The sequence below is a fragment of the Macaca nemestrina genome, chromosome 7 (assembly GCF_043159975.1).
Source record: "Macaca nemestrina isolate mMacNem1 chromosome 7, mMacNem.hap1, whole genome shotgun sequence".
NCBI classification, from domain to species: domain Eukaryota; kingdom Metazoa; phylum Chordata; class Mammalia; order Primates; family Cercopithecidae; genus Macaca; species Macaca nemestrina.
The window spans coordinates 167,226,069-167,248,150 of record NC_092131.1 but is presented as its reverse complement, the minus strand read 5'-3'; the positions used below and the strand labels follow the sequence as shown (position 1 = coordinate 167,248,150).

General features: G+C 35.6%; 1 protein-coding gene across 3 annotated transcripts in view; it reads right to left on the bottom strand.

Annotated features, from left to right (window-relative positions):
* The window catches only part of LOC105492879 (aquarius intron-binding spliceosomal factor), a 118,322-nt gene that overhangs the window by 6,402 nt on the left and 89,838 nt on the right, over nucleotides 1-22,082 (bottom strand). For all 3 annotated transcript variants that reach the window (XR_011606187.1, XM_071067126.1, XM_071067127.1), the window contains exons 28-34: nucleotides 18,561-18,632; nucleotides 16,969-17,156; nucleotides 16,116-16,287; nucleotides 12,799-12,969; nucleotides 9,563-9,648; nucleotides 4,885-5,059; nucleotides 2,036-2,149 (exon numbers count right to left, since the gene is read on the bottom strand). Coding sequence is in view for 2 of the 3 variants with exons in the window: in XM_071067126.1 (XP_070923227.1) it covers nucleotides 2,036-2,149; nucleotides 4,885-5,059; nucleotides 9,563-9,648; nucleotides 12,799-12,969; nucleotides 16,116-16,287; nucleotides 16,969-17,156; nucleotides 18,561-18,632 (978 nt within the window). In the remaining variant the exon portion in view is untranslated. The remainder of the gene's footprint in view (nucleotides 1-2,035; nucleotides 2,150-4,884; nucleotides 5,060-9,562; nucleotides 9,649-12,798; nucleotides 12,970-16,115; nucleotides 16,288-16,968; nucleotides 17,157-18,560; nucleotides 18,633-22,082) is intronic.

The following is a 22,082-nucleotide window of genomic DNA, read 5'->3' as shown; positions in this document are numbered from 1 at the left end:
TACTGAGACAGAGTCTGGCTCTGTTGCCCAGGCTGGAGTGCAGTGGTGCCATCTCAGCTCACTGCAACCTCCGTCTCCTGGGTTCAAGCAATTCTCCTGCCTCAGCCTCCCAAGTAGCTGGGATTACAGACATGTACTACCATGCCTGGCTAATTTTTGTATATTTAGCAGAGGTGGGGTGTCACCATGTTAGCCAGGCTGGTCTCGAACTCCTGACCGCAGGTGATCCACCCACCTCAGCCTCCCAAACTGCTGGGATTACAGGCATGAGCCACCGTGCTCAGCCTTGAAGATTTTTTAAAAGTACCATGCACAATAGCAGCAAAAAAAAAAAAAAAAAGAAAAGAAAAAGAAAAATACTTAGCAAAATGTTAACAAAATATGTGTAAGGTTTGTATATTGAAAACTACAAAACCCTGATGAGAATTCAAAGAAGATCTAAATAAATGAGAGATCTTATTCATGGATAGGAAGACTCAATAAATGAAGATGTTAATCTCCTCAAATGGATCCTAAACAATGGATCCTACTCTTCAAAATACCCTTTAAAAACTGCAGCATGCCTTTGGGGGTAGAAACTGACCTGCTGATTCTAAAATGTATATAGAAAAGCAAAGGAACTGGGATAGCTAAAACAATTTCTAAAATGAAGAACAAAGCTAAAGGACTTATGTTATCTAATTTCCAGACTGACTGTAAAGCTACTATGATCAAGGTAGTACAGTCATGGCAAAGGGATATACAGAACAATGGAACAGAATAGAAAGCCCAGAATAAGACTTTCACATATATAGTCAATTGATATTTTGACTAAGTTGACAAGCAAGTCAACAAAGAAAAAAACAGCCTATTAGGAAAATGGTGCTGAAACAACTGGATATCCACAGGCAAATGAATAAAACTCAATCCTACCTGTATCATATAAAAAATTAACTCAAAATGCATCATACCTAACCATCCAACCTAAAACTACACAATCTCTAGAAAAAAACCTTTGTAACTCTGAGTTAGGCTATGTATTTTTAGGACACAAAAAGCATGAATCATAAAAGAACAATTTGATACATTGAACTTCATCAAAATTTCAAACTTTTGCTCTTTGAAAGACACAACATAAATAAGCCAGAGTGGGTGAAAATATTTGTAAAATACATATCTGATAAAGGACTTGTAGCCAGAATAAATAAAAACCTCTTGAAACTTAATATACAATCCAATAAAAAAATGAGCAGGAAACCTGAGCAGACACATCCCCAAAGATATACAGATGGCAAATGACCACATGAAAAGATGCTCAATATCACTAGTCCTTAGGGAAATGAAAATTAAAACTAGACTGAGATCACTGTATATCTATTAGAACTGCCAAATTTTAAAAAGGCCTACCATATCAAGTGAGGGTGAGGATGTGTAGCAATCAGAACTCTCACACTGCTGGTGAGAGTGTAAAGTGGGTCAACCACTTTGAAAAACAGGTTGGCAGTTTCTTAAAAAGTTAAACACATCCTTAACATATAATCCAGCCATTCCACTCTTAGGTATCTACCCAAGATAAAGTGCAAAGACTTGTATAAGCAATAGTAGCCGGAAAAAATAAGAATACACACGGTAGATTCCATTTATATAAAAATCTAGAAAATGGAAGCAAACCTATCATGACAGAAAGCAGATCCTTGGCTGCCTGGGAAGGTAAAAAGGGGACTGGTGAAGGGCAAGGAGGGATTACAAATGGGCACAAGCGAAAACTCTTGGGATTATGGATATGCTCTTTATCTTGACTGTGCCGGCGGCTTCACAGGTAAACACCTATGCCAGAACATATAAAATTGTACACTTTAAGTTTGTGGACTTTATTGTATGTGGAATTCTATCTATATAAAGATGTTTTAAAAATATGAATGTTACATAAATAACAATAGCCTGCTTTAGTTTAGTTGATTTCCCACAAGGAATTAGGTACTTTAAAGATTTATTCTGAAAAAAAGAAAATTATTTCTACAGCAAGAAAAATAAAAGTCAATTTTGAGAAACTCACCTGATGATAATGATGTGTAGTCTGTATCAAATGCATGTACATGTTGTATACAAAGTTTGCCATCTGGGGCATATTTTTTATTATTTGTACTTCATGAGATGGTCTCTCTCCATTCTAGAAAAAGGAAAAAAGAATGTTAAGTATCTAGTAAAACAACCCTAGAAGGTAACACTTCAACATAAACCCATTTCTTAATCTTATGAATAAACATGATTAGGGTATGGAAGAACTAACCGTAAGAGGATATGAAATGCAAGTATGAAGAGTAGTAACATTCATGAAGACTTCATGAATGTTAAAAAAAAAAAAAAGACTTAAATAGAATAAAAAGGGGGCCCAGGTCAGCATGCTCTGCCTGCTGGCCATGTGACTCCCATTAAAAAAAGATTATTTAAAAAAAAAAAAAAGACTTCATGAAGAATAGTGATTCCACTGAAATTTAGAAAAGTTAGAGACCAGAAGAGCTAAGAGTCGCCAGCTTGTAATATAATTTTGGGCTGGTAAGTGAAGTATGGGTTTTAGTTTACTATCTAATATAAAAGAATTAGTAAGAGATAAGTAATTATTTGACTAGAGAGAAAAGTCAACATGGTCTGAAACAGCAGTTTCTAAGACTGTGCATGCTCCAAAGACAGTTCATAAGATAATTCAGAAAGAAAATAGTAACACTCTTTGTCCTATTTATATTTTCCTAAAAAATAAGAGGCTAACATTTACTTTTATTTAATACATGACTATGAGTCAAGAGGATGAATATTCAAAAGCTCTTTTTAAAATTTTAGTGTCTATCAGACTGGGGTAGACTGTTAAATTGCAGGCACCTAGGCTCTAGCCCCTACAGATTCGGATTCAGAAGGTCTGGGTGGAATGAGCTGATTCTTTGTAGCTTCTGACAACAATCTAAGAAACAATGCTCTATAAGTGTAGGTAAAGTAGTAAAGCAAATCAAGAAAATACAGAACTTGCACTTCTTTGTAAACCACCCTAAAATAGAGATTAACAACTTTCTTATTTATAGTTATTAATAAAATGTTTATAAAGTCTTATCCTTTCTTATGATAGGAACAATGTAGAAAACCATTAAGGTAAAAAACATACCCCAAAAAAGGAGGATTCAATCTTAAAGTGACAAATTATTTAAAGAACATGAAGTTAGAAATAATTTAGTAAATTAAACAACACTTCTCAGAAATAAGCAGGATGGCAGCATTCCATCTAAGCAGGTATTCTTTTGATTAATGGTTATTTTCTGCAATGGTCAGAACTCGTATGTACAAATACTGCCATGTTATTATGACTAAGAACATGGAAGAGTTTTTGTTTGTTAGCTTATTTTCTGGAGTCTTGCCAAGAACTGCCTTTCCTTGAGACACAGCACTCTGCCCCTCACTATGTCTTGAGCAGAAGATGGGGAGATGTTCTCAGCCCTAACCTCCCCAGGGTCTTGAACTCATGAGTGTTATCTAAAGCCTGGGTTTCCAAGCCTTCTGTTCAGTGATACTGTCTGACCTGCACTTCAGATTTCTTCAGGTGTGACGTGTAGCCCTTACATAGAAAGCACCTGGGGAGCTTGTTACACATGATGACACCTAGGCTCTGTCCCAGACCTCTTGTCAGGAATTTGCCTGTTTAACAGCCCACAAAAGATGGAGAAAGTCAGATATAATAGGATTGTGTCTAGACTTGAGCCTGACACTTGAGGCTTTATGTGACCCTACCACCCCATGATCTCTCTCCACCATTTTCCTATTTCTCCACAGCAGCATTTCTTCAAAAATAAGTAAATAAAAAGGCAGTTTTTTAAAAAGTACTTATTATTAAACACACAAGACTTAAGATTTTTTTAGAGGTGTGGAGGGAAGACGTATACTGTGAACATCTAAAATATGTTATTTAAAACCCAATGGACCCCCAGGACAATTCATTAAATAAAAAAGCAAAGCCCAAAAGTCTATAGTATAATAACCTTCATGTAAGAAGGAAAATAATACAAAAATAAACATATCTCTTCTCCTTTATACAAAAGGAATATAAGGATTAAATGAGAAACTAAAGAGACTGGTTACCTAAGGAGGGAAGGTGCTAGGAAAAGGGGAGAAAGAAGGGGGGATAAGAGGGAGTAGTATTTCTCTATCTTTTCATTAAATATATGTGCTCTCTCCTCCCTCATTTCCCCAGAATGTAAGCTTCTTAAGAACTCAACTATTTATTGCTCTATTTTCAAGTAAGTAGTTAAGTTCTCCTTACAAAGCTGAAGACGAACAGTATAGAAAAATGATAAATCACATGAACTCGGATGTTATTCGAAAAGACCTCCTGGCTTTTCAGATCTTGGATCCTCTATCTGCCAGATGCATGGCCAAGCTACTTAGCTTCTCTGACCCTAAGTTTCTCCATTTGTAAAATGGGGTTAATAAAATAATCTAATAACCTAATAGGCTGTTTTTACTGAGATGAAAGCGAGATAATGTAGTAAAGAACTGTCTGCCTAATACATGGTGGTGACTAAATGTGGGCTGACATTATTATTTTTAATTTTTATTTATTTATTTATTTTTTATATAGAGACGAGGTCTCGCTATGTTGCCCAGGCTGGTCTCAAACTCCTGGGCTCAAGCAATCCTCCTACCTCGGCCTCCCAAAGTGCTGGGATTATAGGTATAAGCCACTGCACCCTGCCGGTATTATTTTTATATAGAAAATCTAACTCAGTTCTTCAGTGCAGCACACTCTAAAACAGGGACTAAATTATCTATAATAATGTTCCAAGCTAATGTGGTCACCTATAAGAAAATCCCAATTTCCCACTCTGAGGAATGCTGTCTGTAAAATGAAGAAAGAAGTCCTACCTTTCTAGTGGTTGGGAAAGGTTCTGTTGGAATTATATGCAAATGAAGGGGTCGAGCTGTGAGCTGACTGAAAGCTGGAGTCAGTTCAAAACAGTTTTGAAAGAGGGATACTCTGGCGAAGATATAAAGTCCAAGTCTGGCTCTAGACATGGCCACTACCAAGCGACGGACATCCCTTTAGGAAATAAACAAAATAATTAGCACACTTCAAGATTATTAACATTTATGCAGCTTTTTTTTGTTTTGTTTTTTACATATTTCATTAGATAGTCATGTTAAGCCCCGGCAATAAAAAGTTATGCTTCTTAAAAACTTAATAGAAGTTAATCAATGTTACATGACTAATAAACCAAGTAAAAGTTAAGGCTTTATTACTAACCTCTTGTTGGTTTTTTGAGGGGGAGGATCACAAAATAACCAATGCATTTATTTAAAAAGTCTAAGTAATATATTAGTATTACAGTATAGTTCAATCATCAGTTACCAACTTAATGCATCACTGTCATTGAGTCAATCTGAACTAGCTCTTCTTCCACTTCACCTACCAAAATCCCAGGCTCCATCAAGGTAAAATTTTACTTCCTAGATAACTCTTACCACACTGTTTTATACTTATTTACAACAATAAGTACAAATGGAAATATAGTATGATGCTATAAAACAATACAAGTTGAGCATCCCTAATGTGAAAATTCAGAATCTGAAACTTCAGATAAGGGACAGTCAGCCTATAATATATCTTATCCATGTATTTATTCTAGTATTTAGATTCAATGCCTGGCCTATAATAGGTACTCAGTGTTCATAAAAACAGTGATAAAAATGGTTCAATTGAATGATCAAACTATACATGTAGCTGGCTATCTGATGAATCATGTCATTTTTCTTTAATCTATTTTTTAAAAGAACCTAAGTTTTTTTAAAAAAGGTTTGAATCAAATAAATGTAAAGAGGGCTAATGTAATTTCACCTCACTATTAGATAAAATGTGTTTTAGTGAGAAAAGATAATTCTGGTTTCAAATGCGGAGGACAGTTTTTTTACTTGAGATGTTTTTAGATGGCTAAATTTTTGAGTACTATGCAAAAGAGAAGACTTTCATGAAGAATAATAAAGCCTGGGAGAATCACCTCCAATCTCTGAAAGAACGTGTAAAAGAGTGTTACAGAGATCTAATGTTACAGAGATTATTCTCTGTAACATTCAGAGAGACAGACAAACCAGGAACTGGACTATTTATCTAATAGCTTTTCTTTGTGTAATGCAAGATATTTGGGGAGTATCTCTAATTCAACCTCATTTTCTGTGGTGTTTTATGGTCTAGTCTATGGTCTTAAAAGAATCTAGTTTCCTTAAGGAGGTACAGTGTGACACCAGCATATACTATCACTTATATTCTTGTGTTATGTGTATGTGTGTGAGGGGACAGAGCAGGGATAGGTAGCCTTCCCCCAGCAACAAACAAAATTAAGACATGCTCATTTAGGTAGAAGGAAAAGACATATTCCTTTACAGGAACTTTGAGGAATCTCCACATTTGTGACACACTGGATTCATGAAGGAAATATTGTTTTCTAGTTTATTGTAAGCCAAATTATTATTTTTGCCATATTTCCTTAGAACCCCAAGGGGTCATACTACAGTTGGGTGGTTCCAACACTGGTAACTGAAGGTACACTGCTAGAAATACTTAGCATAAATTCTCACACAAATGTTACAAATAAAATTATGGTGGAATTTAACGTTGTTTGGGGGAAAAAGGGTTAGTGGTGGAAGCAGGTGACAAACTGTTGTTTTCATGGTGACCACTGTAATCCCCCTCACATCCAGAAGGCCCTCTCTCTAGACAGAGCACAGGTACAGCACTATTGCAATGAACACTGTATGGTCTCTCTGAGAAAACTTTTCCCCAGCCTTCAGTGCTATAGTGCATTAAAGTGGCTTTTGTAAGTGTGATCTCCATTGTACATGAGGAAATTTGAACTAAAAATTTTCTGCAGATTCAAATGTAGGGATCTTCCAAGGATATATTAATGTCACTAGACCCTAAACTCCAGAAGGGCAGAGATCATGAATGTTAGATCTATTACTAAATATTAAGAATCTAGCACACTGACAAACAATGGATGGATCTGAAAATGTTTGTTAAATGAATGACCAAATAGTATGAACATAACAAACCACCGGGCAAAAAAACAAAGGATGGTAACATGAGTAGGCAGAGCTCCTTGGAGTTATGTCTTGAAAGCAGGGCAATGTGGACTGCAACATTCTTTCTTAGTCCCCAGAAGATGGCTAGAGAGGAAAAGCACTGTTAAACAACAACGCCAACACTCTGATAGAACCCCTATGAGGAAACAACAGAGGAAAGCTGCAGCCTCATTACTTGGCTCAGAACAGGTTACACGCATTTCTATTGGTAGCTAGGCTGTCCAAATCAGTTCGGTACAAGAACAATGAATGCTGGAAAAGGGACCAGAACTGTACCACTACTCTGGCTACTAAACAGCTCCACATTGTCCTCAAACAGGCCTCTGGAACTGAAGCTGGCTCCAACCCAATCACCCAGTTAGTCCACCCTAGCTGAAAAAAGGTGTGAGCAAAAGAAATAAGGCAGGCACTTGGAAAACAGTCTAACAGTTCCCTAAAATGCTAAATACAGAGTTACCATATGACCCAGAAATTCTACTCTTAGGTCTATAACCAAGTGAAAGAAAAACAAGTGTTCACATAAAAACTGTATATGCATATTCATTGCAGCATTATTCATTCTAATAGCCACAAAATGGAAACAACCCAATGTCCAATTGATGAATGGATAAATAAAATGTGACATAGCCACACAATGGAATACTATTCAGCGATGAAAAGGAATGAAGTACTGATATATTCTACAACAATGAACCTTGAACATATGTTAAGTGAGAGAAGCCAGTAACAAAAGACCATATATTATATGATTCCATTTATATTAAGTGTCCAAAATAGGCAAATCTACAGAGATAAAAAGTAAATTAGTGGTTGCCAAGGGTTTGGGGGACAGGGGAGGGAAGTGATTGCTAAGTACAGGGTTTCTTGCTAGAGTGATGAAAATGTTCTAAAATTGATTTGGAGATAACTGCATAGCTGTTAATATACCAAAAAATCATTGAATTGAACACTTTAAATAGATAAATTATATATGCAAATTACATCTCAATAATGTTATTAAAAAAATGAAATATGGCAGGAAGGTAGGTTTCCTTGGTATCCTGAAACAGAAATAGTTTCTTGCCTATATATAAAAGGAAGAATTTGAAAGATTAGCTTTCTAAAAATCAGAAATTTTTATTAAAAGTTTGATAAAATTCTAGCTAAGATACCTAGGCTAAGCTACCTGGGTAACTAGAATCATAAATAATAAACTGACATATCACTTCTATGCACAACCGCCACCAACACTATCCCCCATGAAGAAGTTGGAGTTTCAAAGGAAAATTTTGGCAAATACAAATAAATTTACCTTATTGGGATAAAGGTATTTTTGCTAGAAAATGTTGACGTTCAAGACAATACTGAAATCGGGTGTTCTTTTAACCCTTCATTTATAAGCATTTTATCATCAAAATCTTTCTTTTTTTCTAAGTTTACAGAAACATTAGGCAAAGGGCAGCATAGAACTAAAGTCACTGGAATTTGAAGACCAAGTACCACAGAGTTAAGAAAACAGGTAGGGAGAGGAGGGGGGCGGAAGGAGTGTTCATATATTCATACTGTAAGTTTTTGAGATGTTAATTATGTTAATTATGTAAACCATAGTGACAGCCCATTCAGACGGCAGTTTATAAATCTCAGTGAGAAGAAAGAATTGCTTTTTAGAAAAGTTAAGTCTGTAAATACTGGCGTGACACTTAATATGCAAAAACAAACTATTTTAGAATGCGAAACAATTTCTTAAACCATTACATCTTTACTTACCCTTACATAAAAGTTATCAATCTCATGAAACCTGATTACTGGGTTAAGCTTCAAATAGATCTTAATGACAATATTATGAGAGCCTGGAGAATTTTCTTTTCATGTCTATCCAATAAAGTAATAAACTCTCCTTAGTTTTGTTAGTATGTCATATAACATGAAGGTTTATATAAAACTAAATGGATGCTTTATAATAAGAAGATATTATTTCCATAAATCTCTAACACATATATACATCATAATAAATGATAAAAATAGATTATTGTTTGTTTTGACAATTCTTAATCCAGGGAGAACAAATGGCTCCTTTATCCTCTAACACTGAAGCTGAAAGATTGTGTATGAAAAAAAATGAGAAAACATATTATACAATGAAAATTTATTCTGAAGACTTTAATTTCTTTATCTCCTTTAATTTCTGATATTACGTTTCTAACAGATACAGGACAGATTAAGATTTTATGATAAAATGCTATCTCTGAATAGAGTTAAAGAGTAAAACTGTTAAAATTACTAAAACATTTAAGAGTAAAAATATCCAGCAGCAATGACAATAGTTACTACAAGGAATCTGATGTTACATTCCAACAAAAAGCAGCAAATGTTGCCGAGTAATTATAGTTTAAACTTAAAAAATATTTAGAACACTTAGCCACAGAATTTCAAAATTGAAATAGATAGTAAAGTTCAATAAACATTATGAAAGTTTTTTCCTACGTACCTCAGATGGCCCACTGCCCTGGTTCGTACCAGAGAAAGAAGAATATAATCATTCTGTTGACCTTGAAATCTATCAACAGTTGTCACCTAGAAATAAAAAATGGAAAATATGGTGCATTTGCAAAGCCAAAAGATGCTAGAGATCATTTAAATAATGTGCTACAAACAAACATCTTATCCTTAAAATAATCAAACTCAAAAGAAACATAATCATAGACTTGGAATTCCAAGAACAAGTTAACGAACGTTATTAAATAAACCATTCTAACCAGATCAAACTACATCCTTATGTTATTCACACTTATAGCACTTGTCTTCACCTTTGCTGATAACTAAATAACTATTTTTGGAATTAACAGTCTTCCCCCATTAGACTGCAAAACTTCATGAAAGCAGGGACTATGTCTAGCTTATTAACTGGTATCCCAGTTTGATGCTCAGCAACATAACTTAGTATGCTTATTTATTAATTAATATACCACTAGTAAATGTCTACAGCATTCCTCCATCAAAGAAAAAAAAACAAATAATCTTCATTGTACTTTCTGTTCAGTTTGAAAATATATGTACATGGGAGGCCAAGGTGGGCAGACAGCTTGAGCCCAGGAGTTAAAGACCAGCCTGGGCAATGCGGTGAAATCCCATCTCTACAAATTATACAAAAATTATCTGGGCATGGTGGCGTGTGCCTGTAGTTTCGGGTACTCAGAAGGCTAAGTTGGGAGGATTGCTTGAGCCCAGGAGGTGGAGGTTGCAGTGAGTTGAGATCATGACACTACACTCCAGCCTGGGTAACAGAGTAAGACCCTGTTTTGTTTTGTTTTGTTTTTAAAAAAGAAGAAGAAAAGAAACAGTGTATGTACAAATAGGGAAGTTCAGAAAGGTTTCAGTCACTAATATTGGCAACTCAGGCATTTATCTTTTCATCAATTCAACACAAAGTTTATTGCTTACCCTGCAGAAACGGTAATTTATAGTCTATCTTTAGGAAGTGTACAAAACACTTTTTAAGTCAACTACATGGAGGTATAGTTTCTACACAATAAAATGTGTTCAAGTTTACAATTTGATGAATTTTGACAATACATTTTCCCATGTGACCACCACCACAATAAAAATGTCCATCACCTCAGGCCTCATTTTGGTCAAATCTGCATCCACCAGCCCCAGGGAACCACTGATTTACTTTCTGTCACTATAGATTATTTTTTGCCAGTTCCAGAATTACATAAAAATAGCATCAAAAGGATATATTATTTTGTGTCCTATTTCTTTCAATCAGCATGTTTCTGAGATATATTCATGTGTGTGTACACAAGAAATTCATATCTTTTTGAGTATTCTCTCACTGAATGAATATACCAGTTTATCCATTCACCTGTTCATGAAAATTTGGTCTGTTTCTAGTTTGAAGCTATTTTGCATAAAGCTGCAATAAATATTCATGTACAAATATTTTTGTGGACATGTTTTCATCGGTCTTGAATAAATATGTGGAAGTGAAACTGCTGAGCTGTACAGTAAATGCATACTTCATAAGAAACTGTCAAACTTTTCCAAAATTGCCATCCCACTTTACACATTCACCAGCAATGTTCCCGTTCTAGTTTCAGTTGTTGTACATCCTTGCCAACACTTGTCATAATGTCAATCTTCATCATTTTACATATTCTTTTGGGTAGGTAGTGGTATATCATTGTAGTTTTAATTTGTATTTCCTTGACAACTAATGATGGTAAGCACTTTTTCATGACGTATTGGCTAACTGTAGGTCTTCCTATGTGAAGTGTCTGTTCAAGTCATTTGCCCATTTTGTATTGGTCTGCCTTATTTAGTAATAACTTTTATAGGAGTTCATATATATTCTGGATATAAGTCCTTTGTTGTTATGTGTGGCTATTATACCTGGGAATTCTTTTGCCACTCTGACCATGGGGAGAAATGGGCTCACATACTGACATTGGCAGGGCAGAATAACATCATTGAGCTACCCTGTAACCCAACCTTGGAACCACCCTATTTCCATCTTGTTATGAGAGACAGTAACTTTCCTTATTATTTGAGTCAGATTTTCTGTAAAAGGACTCAAATATTGAGGTCCTTCTATTTCTAAACTTGCAAAATTATTAGTTTCTTAGTTTCACTCTATTCCTTATGAAGTATTCTGCAGTGTCTATTCTTCCCTATATTCCTTTGATTTTGTTTTCATTCCACTGATTTTATTTTCTTCCAGCTTACATTTCATCTCTTTCTGAGTTCTTACATTTCTCTGCTTTGCAGCTGTTCCTCAAAGATATGGTTACTTCATTAAGTATTTTCCAATTTACAGCAAAATGTATATTTAAAAATTTCATCTTTTCCAGGCCAACATGTTTTCCAGAGCATGTATCCTATCTATGTTTTTCTGTTCTTCATGTTTTCCTATAAATTGAGCTTGTGCTAGTTCCCTTTATACTATTTATCACTGAATAAGTAAGTTTCTTAGATTAGCTACGTGGGAGACGTTAAGATGGGGCGAGCAAGGCTGTTTTCTGAAGGCTGGATGATTTTCATAACAAAAGGCCCTCTTTTCTTCTACTACTGTCCAGATAGTCTATAAAAATAGAGTTTGTCCCCTCTTTCTGTCATTTTCCTGTTACTTTTGCATAATTTCCAAAAAAGGTGAGCTTTTACATAGCCATGTTCATAACCAAAGTCCTAATTTTATCATCAGTATTATCTTTATGTGTTTTCTAATGTATTCAACCGTTCATTAATGAAAGAAGCATCATTTTATTTGCTATTATGCATTTTTCATTATATAAAAAAATATTTTTTTAAATCCCAAGGTCTGAATACATTTTACAATCTTCCCTTATTCCCAAGACAACCTCCCCTTATACACAATAAAAAGCAGTCTAAATTATATCTCTGCAAAGCAAAACAAACATACTCCTCATTACAGTACACAAATTATAATGTAATTTTGTTATATATCATTTTATGAACAAAAAGTTTCAGAAACATTTATTTCTGTTACCATCAATAAATATCTTTTATGCAGTAGTTGAGATAGAAAGTCACAGCAAACCAGCAAGACTGCCAGATAGGGTTGTCAGAGAATTATTTATAGTTACCATTATTTCATTTTCTCAACTATCTTAAAAAGAGATAGCAAAGAGATAAAGTAGAACAATATAAACATTTCCATCTTGCCAAAATGATGAATAAGAGAACTTATTATAATTATAAAAGTACCTTGTTTGGTCTTCCAATCAATGGATTGTTTCCACATCGTCTATTGATGATGTCGCGAATAAGATGCTTTTGGCCATTATACGTTGTTAGAATACTGATTTTGTCAGCAGGATAACCAAGTAAACACATGTACATAAAAAGTGCTACTACGTATTCTGCCTCTCCAAGATTCTGTAATGCAAACACAATCAGATTGTGCATTTATTTGCTTTTGTTTCAATTTTATAGAGGAAATGTCTGATGTAGATAAGCACAATTTGTTCACTTTGCACACTGCAAGAAGTGAAGACTTAGTAACTTGGATAAGTGAACACCTTTCATAAAACTGAGGGATAATCTTATGCTACATTAACACTGATAAATAAAAACTTTTAATTTGCAATACATGGAACAATCCTAAAATAAAACTTACCAACTTAAAGGCTTAATATTCCTAAGACCACAACAATCCCAATATAGATTAATACTATTCTGGCCAGGTATGGTAGCTCACATCTGTAATCCCAGCACTTTGGGAGGCCAAGGCAGACAGATCACTTGAGTCCAGGAGTTTGAGACCAGTCTGGACAATATGGTGAAATCCTGTCTCTACTAAAACACAATTATTAGCTGGGCGTGGTGGTACATGCCTATAGTCTCAGCTACTCTGGAGACTGAGGTGGGGGGATCGCTTGAGTCCAGGAGGCAGAGGTTGCTGCGAGCTGCAATTGTACCTCTGCAATCCAGCCTGGTGACAAAGTGAGATCTCATCTCAAAAAATAAAAAATAAAAAATAAAAAAATTCTATACAGTGTACCACAACTGTAGTTACACACAGACACAAAACTATAAAGGAACAAAGTAACTAAGAAGCCAATACAGGGCCGGGCGCGGTGGCTCACGCCTGTAATCCCAGCACTTTGGGAGGCCAAGTAAGGTGGATCATGAGATCAGGAGATCGAGACCATCCTGGCTAACACCGTGAAACCCTGTCTCTACTAAAAACACAAAAAATTAGCCGGGTGCGGTGGCCGGCGCCTGTAGTCCCAGCTATACGGGAGGGCTGAGGCAGGAGAATGGTGTGAACCCGGGAGGCGGGGCTTGCAGTGAGCCGAGATTGCGCCACTGCACTCCACAATACCCAGTTTAACAGCATATACACCTAGCAGTATTATAGTTGACTCAATTTTTACACAATGCTTTTCCTTCTTCCTCATGTTTCTTAATGTTTTTTGTATGCTTTGTTTCTGTTCTTTGCATGATGGTTGTCACTTCTACTAGATCACTTTAGGTGGGATGAGGATGTGACCTCAAATTGGTCAGTCTGGTTTACTGTTAAACTACAGACTAGTAAGGAGCTTAAAACTAAGGCTTATTCAACCTAAAGGTGAGGAATCACACACAAAGCTGTTTGATCCAGTTTAGTAGAGACTAAATCCAAAGTACTAGATGAAAGAAGAAAGTAAAATAAGAATATAAACACAATATTTAAAAAAAAAAAAGGAAGCTGAATTTCATGCAAAGGAAACAGAAAGATTACTGTAAGACTTCTAGAAATATCATTTATATTCTGGTTCTTTGTGACACACAGCTTGAGTTACAAGCATTTAAGTTTTCTTGTTCTTTAACATTTCCCAATTTGGTACTTTGCCCAAAGGTTAGACATGAAGCATTAACAATAAAACAACATGAACTGTATTGTGACCAAACATTTTAGAACTCACTCCAAATGAGTCAAGTCCCCTTCCAATTAGTGACTTTTATTCATTTATCCACCTAGTCTTTCCCTCTCAGACACTAATTCTTAGAATGTTATCACTTAAATGCATAATATTCTTATTTTGGGGGATAGTGTTTTCAACTCTTCAGAAATATATTTAATAGTGGCAAATCATCATCTGAAAATATATTTATTTCTTGACTCACTAAAAACTCATCTAGAGTTAGGCTTAATGAAAAAGAAAAACAGGTAACCAATCTGCATAAAAATGCTTCAATCCATAGTACAGTATGACTCAAGCAGTGAAACTGACTCAAAGGAGAAATTCCAAAAACTATTAATGTAATGAAAACATCAGTTGGTTACTGACAGAATACTTAATTAATTTCTAAGGTGGCTATTAAGAAACATCACTGATTTGAATTAGGTTCTAATATTTTTAAAGTTATCATTTAAAAGGTCACATCTGTTCTCAGGCAGTAAGTACACAAATAGAGTAACTTGATTTAATATAACCAAATATTTGGAGGGAAAATAAGATCTGCATGAGTTACATCTACACATACACATTTAAGCTGATGATCTATGATGCTTTTTTATGAATAACTCAAGATCTCTAATTTATATAACAACCTATATTGGATATTTTGCTGTAAAGAGAGAGAGAGAAAAGAAAAATTTAAAATAACCCCAAATGCTATCAACCAAAGACTATATTTTGATGTATACGCTGCCAGGTCATTTTGTATAGATTATCTGCACATATTTCTATATGTATATATTTGCTGCTCCTTTTTAAAACGAGATGACTATAGATACACTTTGCAATTTTTTTCCACTTAATATAGCATAAACATTCTTCCTGTTAGTAAACACAATGTTATCATTCTTAGTGGCTATCTAGTATTTCTTTTATATGGAATGTAATAATGCAATTAATCCCTACTGACAGATATTTAGGTTGTTTCTCATTTCCAAAATAATTTGCAATGATGAGCATTACGCATACAAGTCTTTGCAAACTTGCCCAATTATTTTTGCGGATAAATTCCTAGAAGTGAGAACATTGTTTTTAATATATGTTAACAATCTGTCCACCAAATTATTTTCCTACTAGCATTGTATGAGAATAAAGTTTCCCCAAACCTACCCCAACCCTGAGCATTGTTAAAGAAGTGAAAATGTGATTCAGTGATTTACACTTGTTATAAAATATGAATTGCATACCATATTTTCTATTAGTCTTGATTTTTTTAAGTAATTTGAGTTCTATAAATATATTCAGAATTCAACTTATTGTTCATTAAATATTGAAACAAATTTTAAATATTGAAAATAAATTTTTTCTCCAATTAGTATTTTTCTTTATGATTTCTGCTTTTGTAACAAGCTTAGGAAGACCTTCCTCACTATAACACTATATATTCATCAATATTTTCTTCTAGTAGTTTCTAGTTTGTTTATAGTCTTCTTAATGCATGTATTTTTAATCAATTGTGTGTAAGGTGGGGTTCCAACTTTCCTTTTCTCAATGGCCAAATGGTTAAGTATCACTGATTTAGGCATACGTCGGCCAGCAAATGCAAAATAAACTTAAAAGCTTCCTATTTTTTCTTACCTGATAGAAGTAAGGATTAGGTTCAGATTCTCCCACTCCTTGAAAATCTTCAACATTAATGAGCTGGAAGTCATACAGTAAGCCAGCATTTGCTGTACTAAACTCTGGCAAAAGCTGCACATGGGGTAAGTTTCCTAGATTCTTGTATCGCCAGTTGTAGAGGTTGCACAAGCTTTCCAAAGACAAATCCCCCCACAAACAGAAAATATTAGCAGTGTAAAATCCCTTTTAATATACCTAAGGAGGTTTCTCTGTTTCTGTGCTTCTTCCAAATTTTCATGTTAGCCATTTTTGCTCATCTTTTAAGCAATAATGCTCTTTCAACCTTAGCTTCCCTACTTCACGTAACCAAGGGTCAGAAGACTGAAGGTACTACAAAAATAAGAGTTCTATCACACTCTCTGAGATCAATGCTATCTTTATCCCTTAAATTAAAAAGTCAAGGCAGACTAAAAATTGAGGACATTTGGAGGTAACTATGAGATGGGGCTTGCATCCTTTATGAAGTAAGAATTGGTGTGTTCTCCTCTTGTTCACTTTTTTTTTTTTTAAGATTTCAAAATTATATTAACTGTATACCTTTTGGGGCATGAAGGAGAAGGGACAACAAAAAGAAGCCCTTAGATTATACGTTACTGAAATTAATCTTAATGAATGAAATGAAGGAAATAAATTATTTGGTCCATTCATATCTCCTGCAGTAGTCGACAAAAGTGCTTTTGGATTTACAGGTAGCCAAGTTCCTGGATAGCCAGGAATGCTAACAGTCTACACAAAAGCTATTCACAAATACTTGGATCATGGAACAAATGTCCTTAAATGGGAATGATTTTTTTTTTCCTGTCTCCTTTACCTTGCTCTGGCTCTCCCTTGAGCATCAAGGTCCACAGTTGGAACTCCAACGCGAACAAAGCGAGTGAAGAGAGACTGTTCCATGTTTGAGTACTTTTGAAAGGCCATGTTCTTAATAACTGGAGGTAACTGGTGATGATCGCCAATCATAATCCATCGTTTTAGTCGGCTAAATCCATCCTGAGGATTCTAGAAATGAAAAGTAAGGAAATGGCAATACTCTATTATCCTCTAGTCTCCAATTTATTACCCAAGGGACTCACTCTTCATCAAACGACTTCCTTATCTTACAAAATTACCAATCTTTACCAGCTCCACAAGGAGGAGTCTGGCAAATTTATAGAACAATTTGTGAACTAATTATGGACATTATTGCCTTGGATGACAGTGGGTGAGGGAGAATGGAGGTATTTAGAAGGCAAGCATGGAATTACCCTACTTTAATAGGCAGGGTAATCCAAAGAGGTCTGGAAGGATTAGGTCAGCATTAGGTAACGAGTACACAGAAGGAAACAGAAGCCCAAGAAGAGAAATGGAAAGATGTGAAATAAACATGTTTCACAATTAGCTGAGGACCAATTCTGAACCCACCAAAGCAGTAAAAACTACTTTCTTTAATTATCTACACTACTACTTCAATTTCCTACTCTATGTGTCTCCTAGTTCCTTGAAACATATCCTGATAGAATATATTCCAACTTCCAAGTGGCTTCACTTATAAAAACAACTTTTGGAACTCAATTTATCTGCATATTAGAGTGGTCTCTATTCTTAAGTTGGGAATTCCACATTTTGTTTTTAATGCTTCAATAGTAAAGAATATTGTACAGTAAAAAACATTCTTAAATAGCACAATTTAGCTCAAAAACTTAGGCATAAAGAAAAACAATGCATTCAGTGAATATGAAAAAATAATTATACAAACAATTATAACAAAAGAAATGAAGAAACAGCTCATCTTCCCACTAAACTGCACAACAATGTAATTTTGATTAAAATTACTAAATCTTTTCAAAATTACAGAAATAAACTATGAATTTTTAAATAGTACTTACGGAAGCAAAACAACTACTAAATAGAGAGTGAATAGATTCAAGAAAGTTTACAGGGCCAGGCGCGGTGGCTCACGCCTGTAATCCCAGCACTTTGGGAGGCCGAGGCGAGTGGATCACGAGGTCAGGAGATCGAGACCATCCTGGCTAACATAGTGAAACCCCATCTCTACTAAAGAATACAAAAAATTAGCCGGGCATAGTGGCGAGCGCCTACAGTCCCAGCTACTCGGGAGGCTGACGCAGGAGAATGGCGTGAACCCAGGAGGCGGAGCTTGCAGTGAGCGGAGATTGTGCCACTGCACTCCAGCCTGGGCAACAGAGAAAGACTCCGTCTCAAAAAAAAAAAAAACAAAACAAAACAAAAAAAAAAAACAAAAAAAAGAAAGTTTACAGGCTTAAAATAGAATACCAAACATAATGAAGTTAAGGAAAATACAGAACTATGGCAATTAGCACACCCAAACTGTACAGCTTTCTGATGCTGTCCTCAGCATTCTTAGAACTCTATTTTCTTTGCCTCAGATCTTATATTTCTTACCTGTAGAAGAAGAGGGATAAAAGTCTCTATCTCCAGAATCTGAGCAGCCTCTTCCATCAAAATGTTGTCATACTGAGAAAGAAAGAGGAAAGCCTGTCATAAAGACAGCTTAAAAGCCAAACAACTACCATAATAAACATAATCATCCAAAAACCCCCAAATAATTTCAGATAAAAACAACATACAAATTATTCAGACAGATAAAAATAACAACATACACATTATTCAAACAGAAACTTCATGGTCTTATTTATCACTATGCCTCTGCATTTCCAATTCAAGTATTTGACTTCAGGAAAGCCCCCTAAATACACAACTTTACATTGAAGAGATCTTGTATATCATTTCTTGAATTGCAATGCCAATTTGGTTCTTTTCAATTAAGTTATTTATTTCTACATCAGAAAGAATCAATTTATAATTATATATGAGGTCGCTCCCCTTGGTACTCTTCCTCTAGGGAGTATTTTGGGATAATTTTTTTCCTATATGAATCCTACCCATCACAACAATCCACTTCAGTCTCACCCTTGGGCATTTAATCCATCACCACCGCATGTCAATTTTACCTTTGAAACTCTTGAGTCTATTCATTTTTCTTTATTTCTACCAGCACTACCACTCTAAAAATCCAAGCTACCACTATGACTACAGATAGCAAACTCCTTACTAGTTCCTCCTCTTCCTGTCTTGACTCCTCCAAGGCACTTCCACAACTCCTTATTTCAAATCCTTCACACTACTGTTTTAGGGGAAAAAAATCTCTTAACATTGCCAGCAAGGATGTATTTACCAAGAACCGATATTCAATCTAGTCCCTGACTTCCTTTTGTACTTTATCTTTCTCCTTACTCACTAAGCTTCAACCACAACGGCCTATTTCAGTTTGTCTGAAATGGCAAAACCTTTCCTGCCTCAGGCCCTTTGCACATGCTATTCTTTTCACTTTTAGTCTAGTTGGTTCTTTCTCATCCTTAAAATATCAGCTTAAAAGCCACTTTATCTAGGCCTTCTCTGACCTCCCAATCTAAAACTGATCTCAAAGTACCAAAGTACTGTTCTTTTGTTTTTCAGATCTTCACATTCATAATTCTATCTGTATATTTACTTGTTTAATATCTATATCTTTTCCCTAGCCCAGTTCCCAGTAATGTTAGGTATTACACATCTGTAAAAGAATGAAAAATCAAGTCTTTCTCAAACATGAGAAAATTTCATTCTTTCTTTGACAATTACTACTCTTCTATCTGTCCAATTCTCATTTAGATCTATTCTCAACATGTTTCATCTTTCCTCTTCACTTCTAATTCTGATCGCTACTTAGTATGACATCTTCTTGTTTTAGTACAATACCTTCTTCTTGAATCTAAGTATACATTAGAGTTCTGTTGCTTTGTTTTTAAAGATTGCTCCCATTATTTTATTTTCCAGAGAGGTGGGAGATGGGGAAAGCATATTTACTCTGAATGTTTAATTCTCCTGTTTGAAAGTTATGGTTCAATTCTGGACTGTTATTGAAACTACTCGAAGGTGTAGGCATGTGGATGGTCTTTTCTCTAGCTCTATAATAATGCCAGATTTCCCTCTTAAAATGACTAGGTCATTTTTGTGGGAGTTGAACAGAAGGAGGAATTCAAACACCCACACTGTCTAAGAAGCCCCTGTGCAGACTCTCAGGATAACAGGTCTAATATGCAAAACAGAGTGGGGGCAACTCAAAAGGAGAGAGCTTAAAAAGACTGCTTTCTGAAAATCCATTCTGAAAATATAATGCAATTTTACTTATAAAAAATATTTATAGATTTTGCTTTTTAAAAGGGAGATTTTAATTCCAAAGCAAAATTATCACCACTTTAGTTACTTGTTCCATGTATTTATTAGTCAGATCATTCATTCAACTCTTACTAATCTCTACTAACATATTACACGTTGGGTTGGCACCTGATGCTCCAGGCCAGGGACCAGGCTAGGAGCTGGTCTTTGTGACCTTTCAAAGGATTCCTAAATTTACAGCCACCGTTACCACAGTTCTATGGTTCTTTAGTGGATTATAGCTGCTAGGATAGGGTCAGGGTGGTGTAAGAGTAAGGGCACAACAGACTTTAAATTCTTAGAAAACCACCTTTTAATACTAGCTCTGTAAGTGATTACCTGTGACTCTAAGGTAATCTCTCTCTTGAGTCACCCTTTCTCAACCATAAAATGGAGGTATCTTGGTTGGGTGTGGTGGCTCACAGCTGTAATCCCAGAACTCTGGGAGGCCGAGGCAGGTGGATCCCTTGAGCTCAGAAGTTCGAGACCAGCCTGGCCAACATGGTGAAACCCCGTCTCTACTAAAAATACAGTAAGTTGGTTGAGCGTGGTGGCACGTGCCTGTAATCTCAGCTACTTGGGAGGCTGAGGCACTAGAAGTGCTTGAACGCAAGAGGCAGAGGTTGCAGTGAGCCGAGATCACGCCACTGCACTCCAGCCTGGGCAAAAGAATGAGACTCTGTCTCAAAAAAAAAAAAAAAAAAAAAAAGGAGAGTGCTCATATAAAGATCTAGTTGTGAAGAAGAGAAATAAATCATTGTAAGCATAGAACTTCGTGCACTGTAAACACAGAACTTGGTATATAGCTGACGCTCAACAAATGATGGTTACTATCGTTTGTTTTTGTTATTCTGATAAATTTCCTTCTACAATTTCTAGAACTCAAAATGGGTTTAAGATGATCAACATTGAATCAACAATCCCTGAAAACAGACAAGCAAATTAGAACTAATATTTAACTTCATGTTTGTAAAAGATTGGGGCTGGGCGTGGTGGCTCACGCCTGTAATCCCAGCATTTTGGGAGGCTGAGGCAGGTGGATCACTTGAGGTCAGGAGTTTGAAATCAGCCTGGCCAACATGGTGAAACCCTGTCTCTACTAAAAATACAAAAATTCGCTGGGCCTGGTGGCGGGTGCCTGTAATCCCAGCTACTTGGGAGGCTGAGGCAGAAGAATCGCTTGAATTCGGGAGGTGGAGCTTGCAGTGAGCCGAGATTACTCCATTGCACTCTAGCCTGGGCAACAGAGCAAGGCTCCCTCTCAAAAAAAAAAAAAAAAAAAAAAGGCTTCAACAAAATACAATTTGAAACAAGTGATAGACTTCTGTTACAAGGTGATGAACTGAACACTTAATGATCACCACTATCTCTGGAAACCCCCTAAAATAATACTTGACATCATATAGTGAAATTGTATCCCAAAGAGTTAAAGAAACCAGCAACTAAGAGAAATTCCTGAGTTCACAGGATAAGAAAAGAAACACCTTGCTGCAAAGCTGAAACTTCCTTTGCTTCTAAGATAATAAAACTGGCTGAAACTGGCTGGAACCAATATAGCCAACTAGAGTTAGCACAGAATGAGCTTGCTTACATCACAACCCAAATTGCTACCATGTTTCATATTAACTCCTCCAGAACCTACACAGCAATCCAAGAGGTAGCATGAAGAGAAAACTGTGCATGCTTTCCTTCCTTCCACCAAGCACTTAC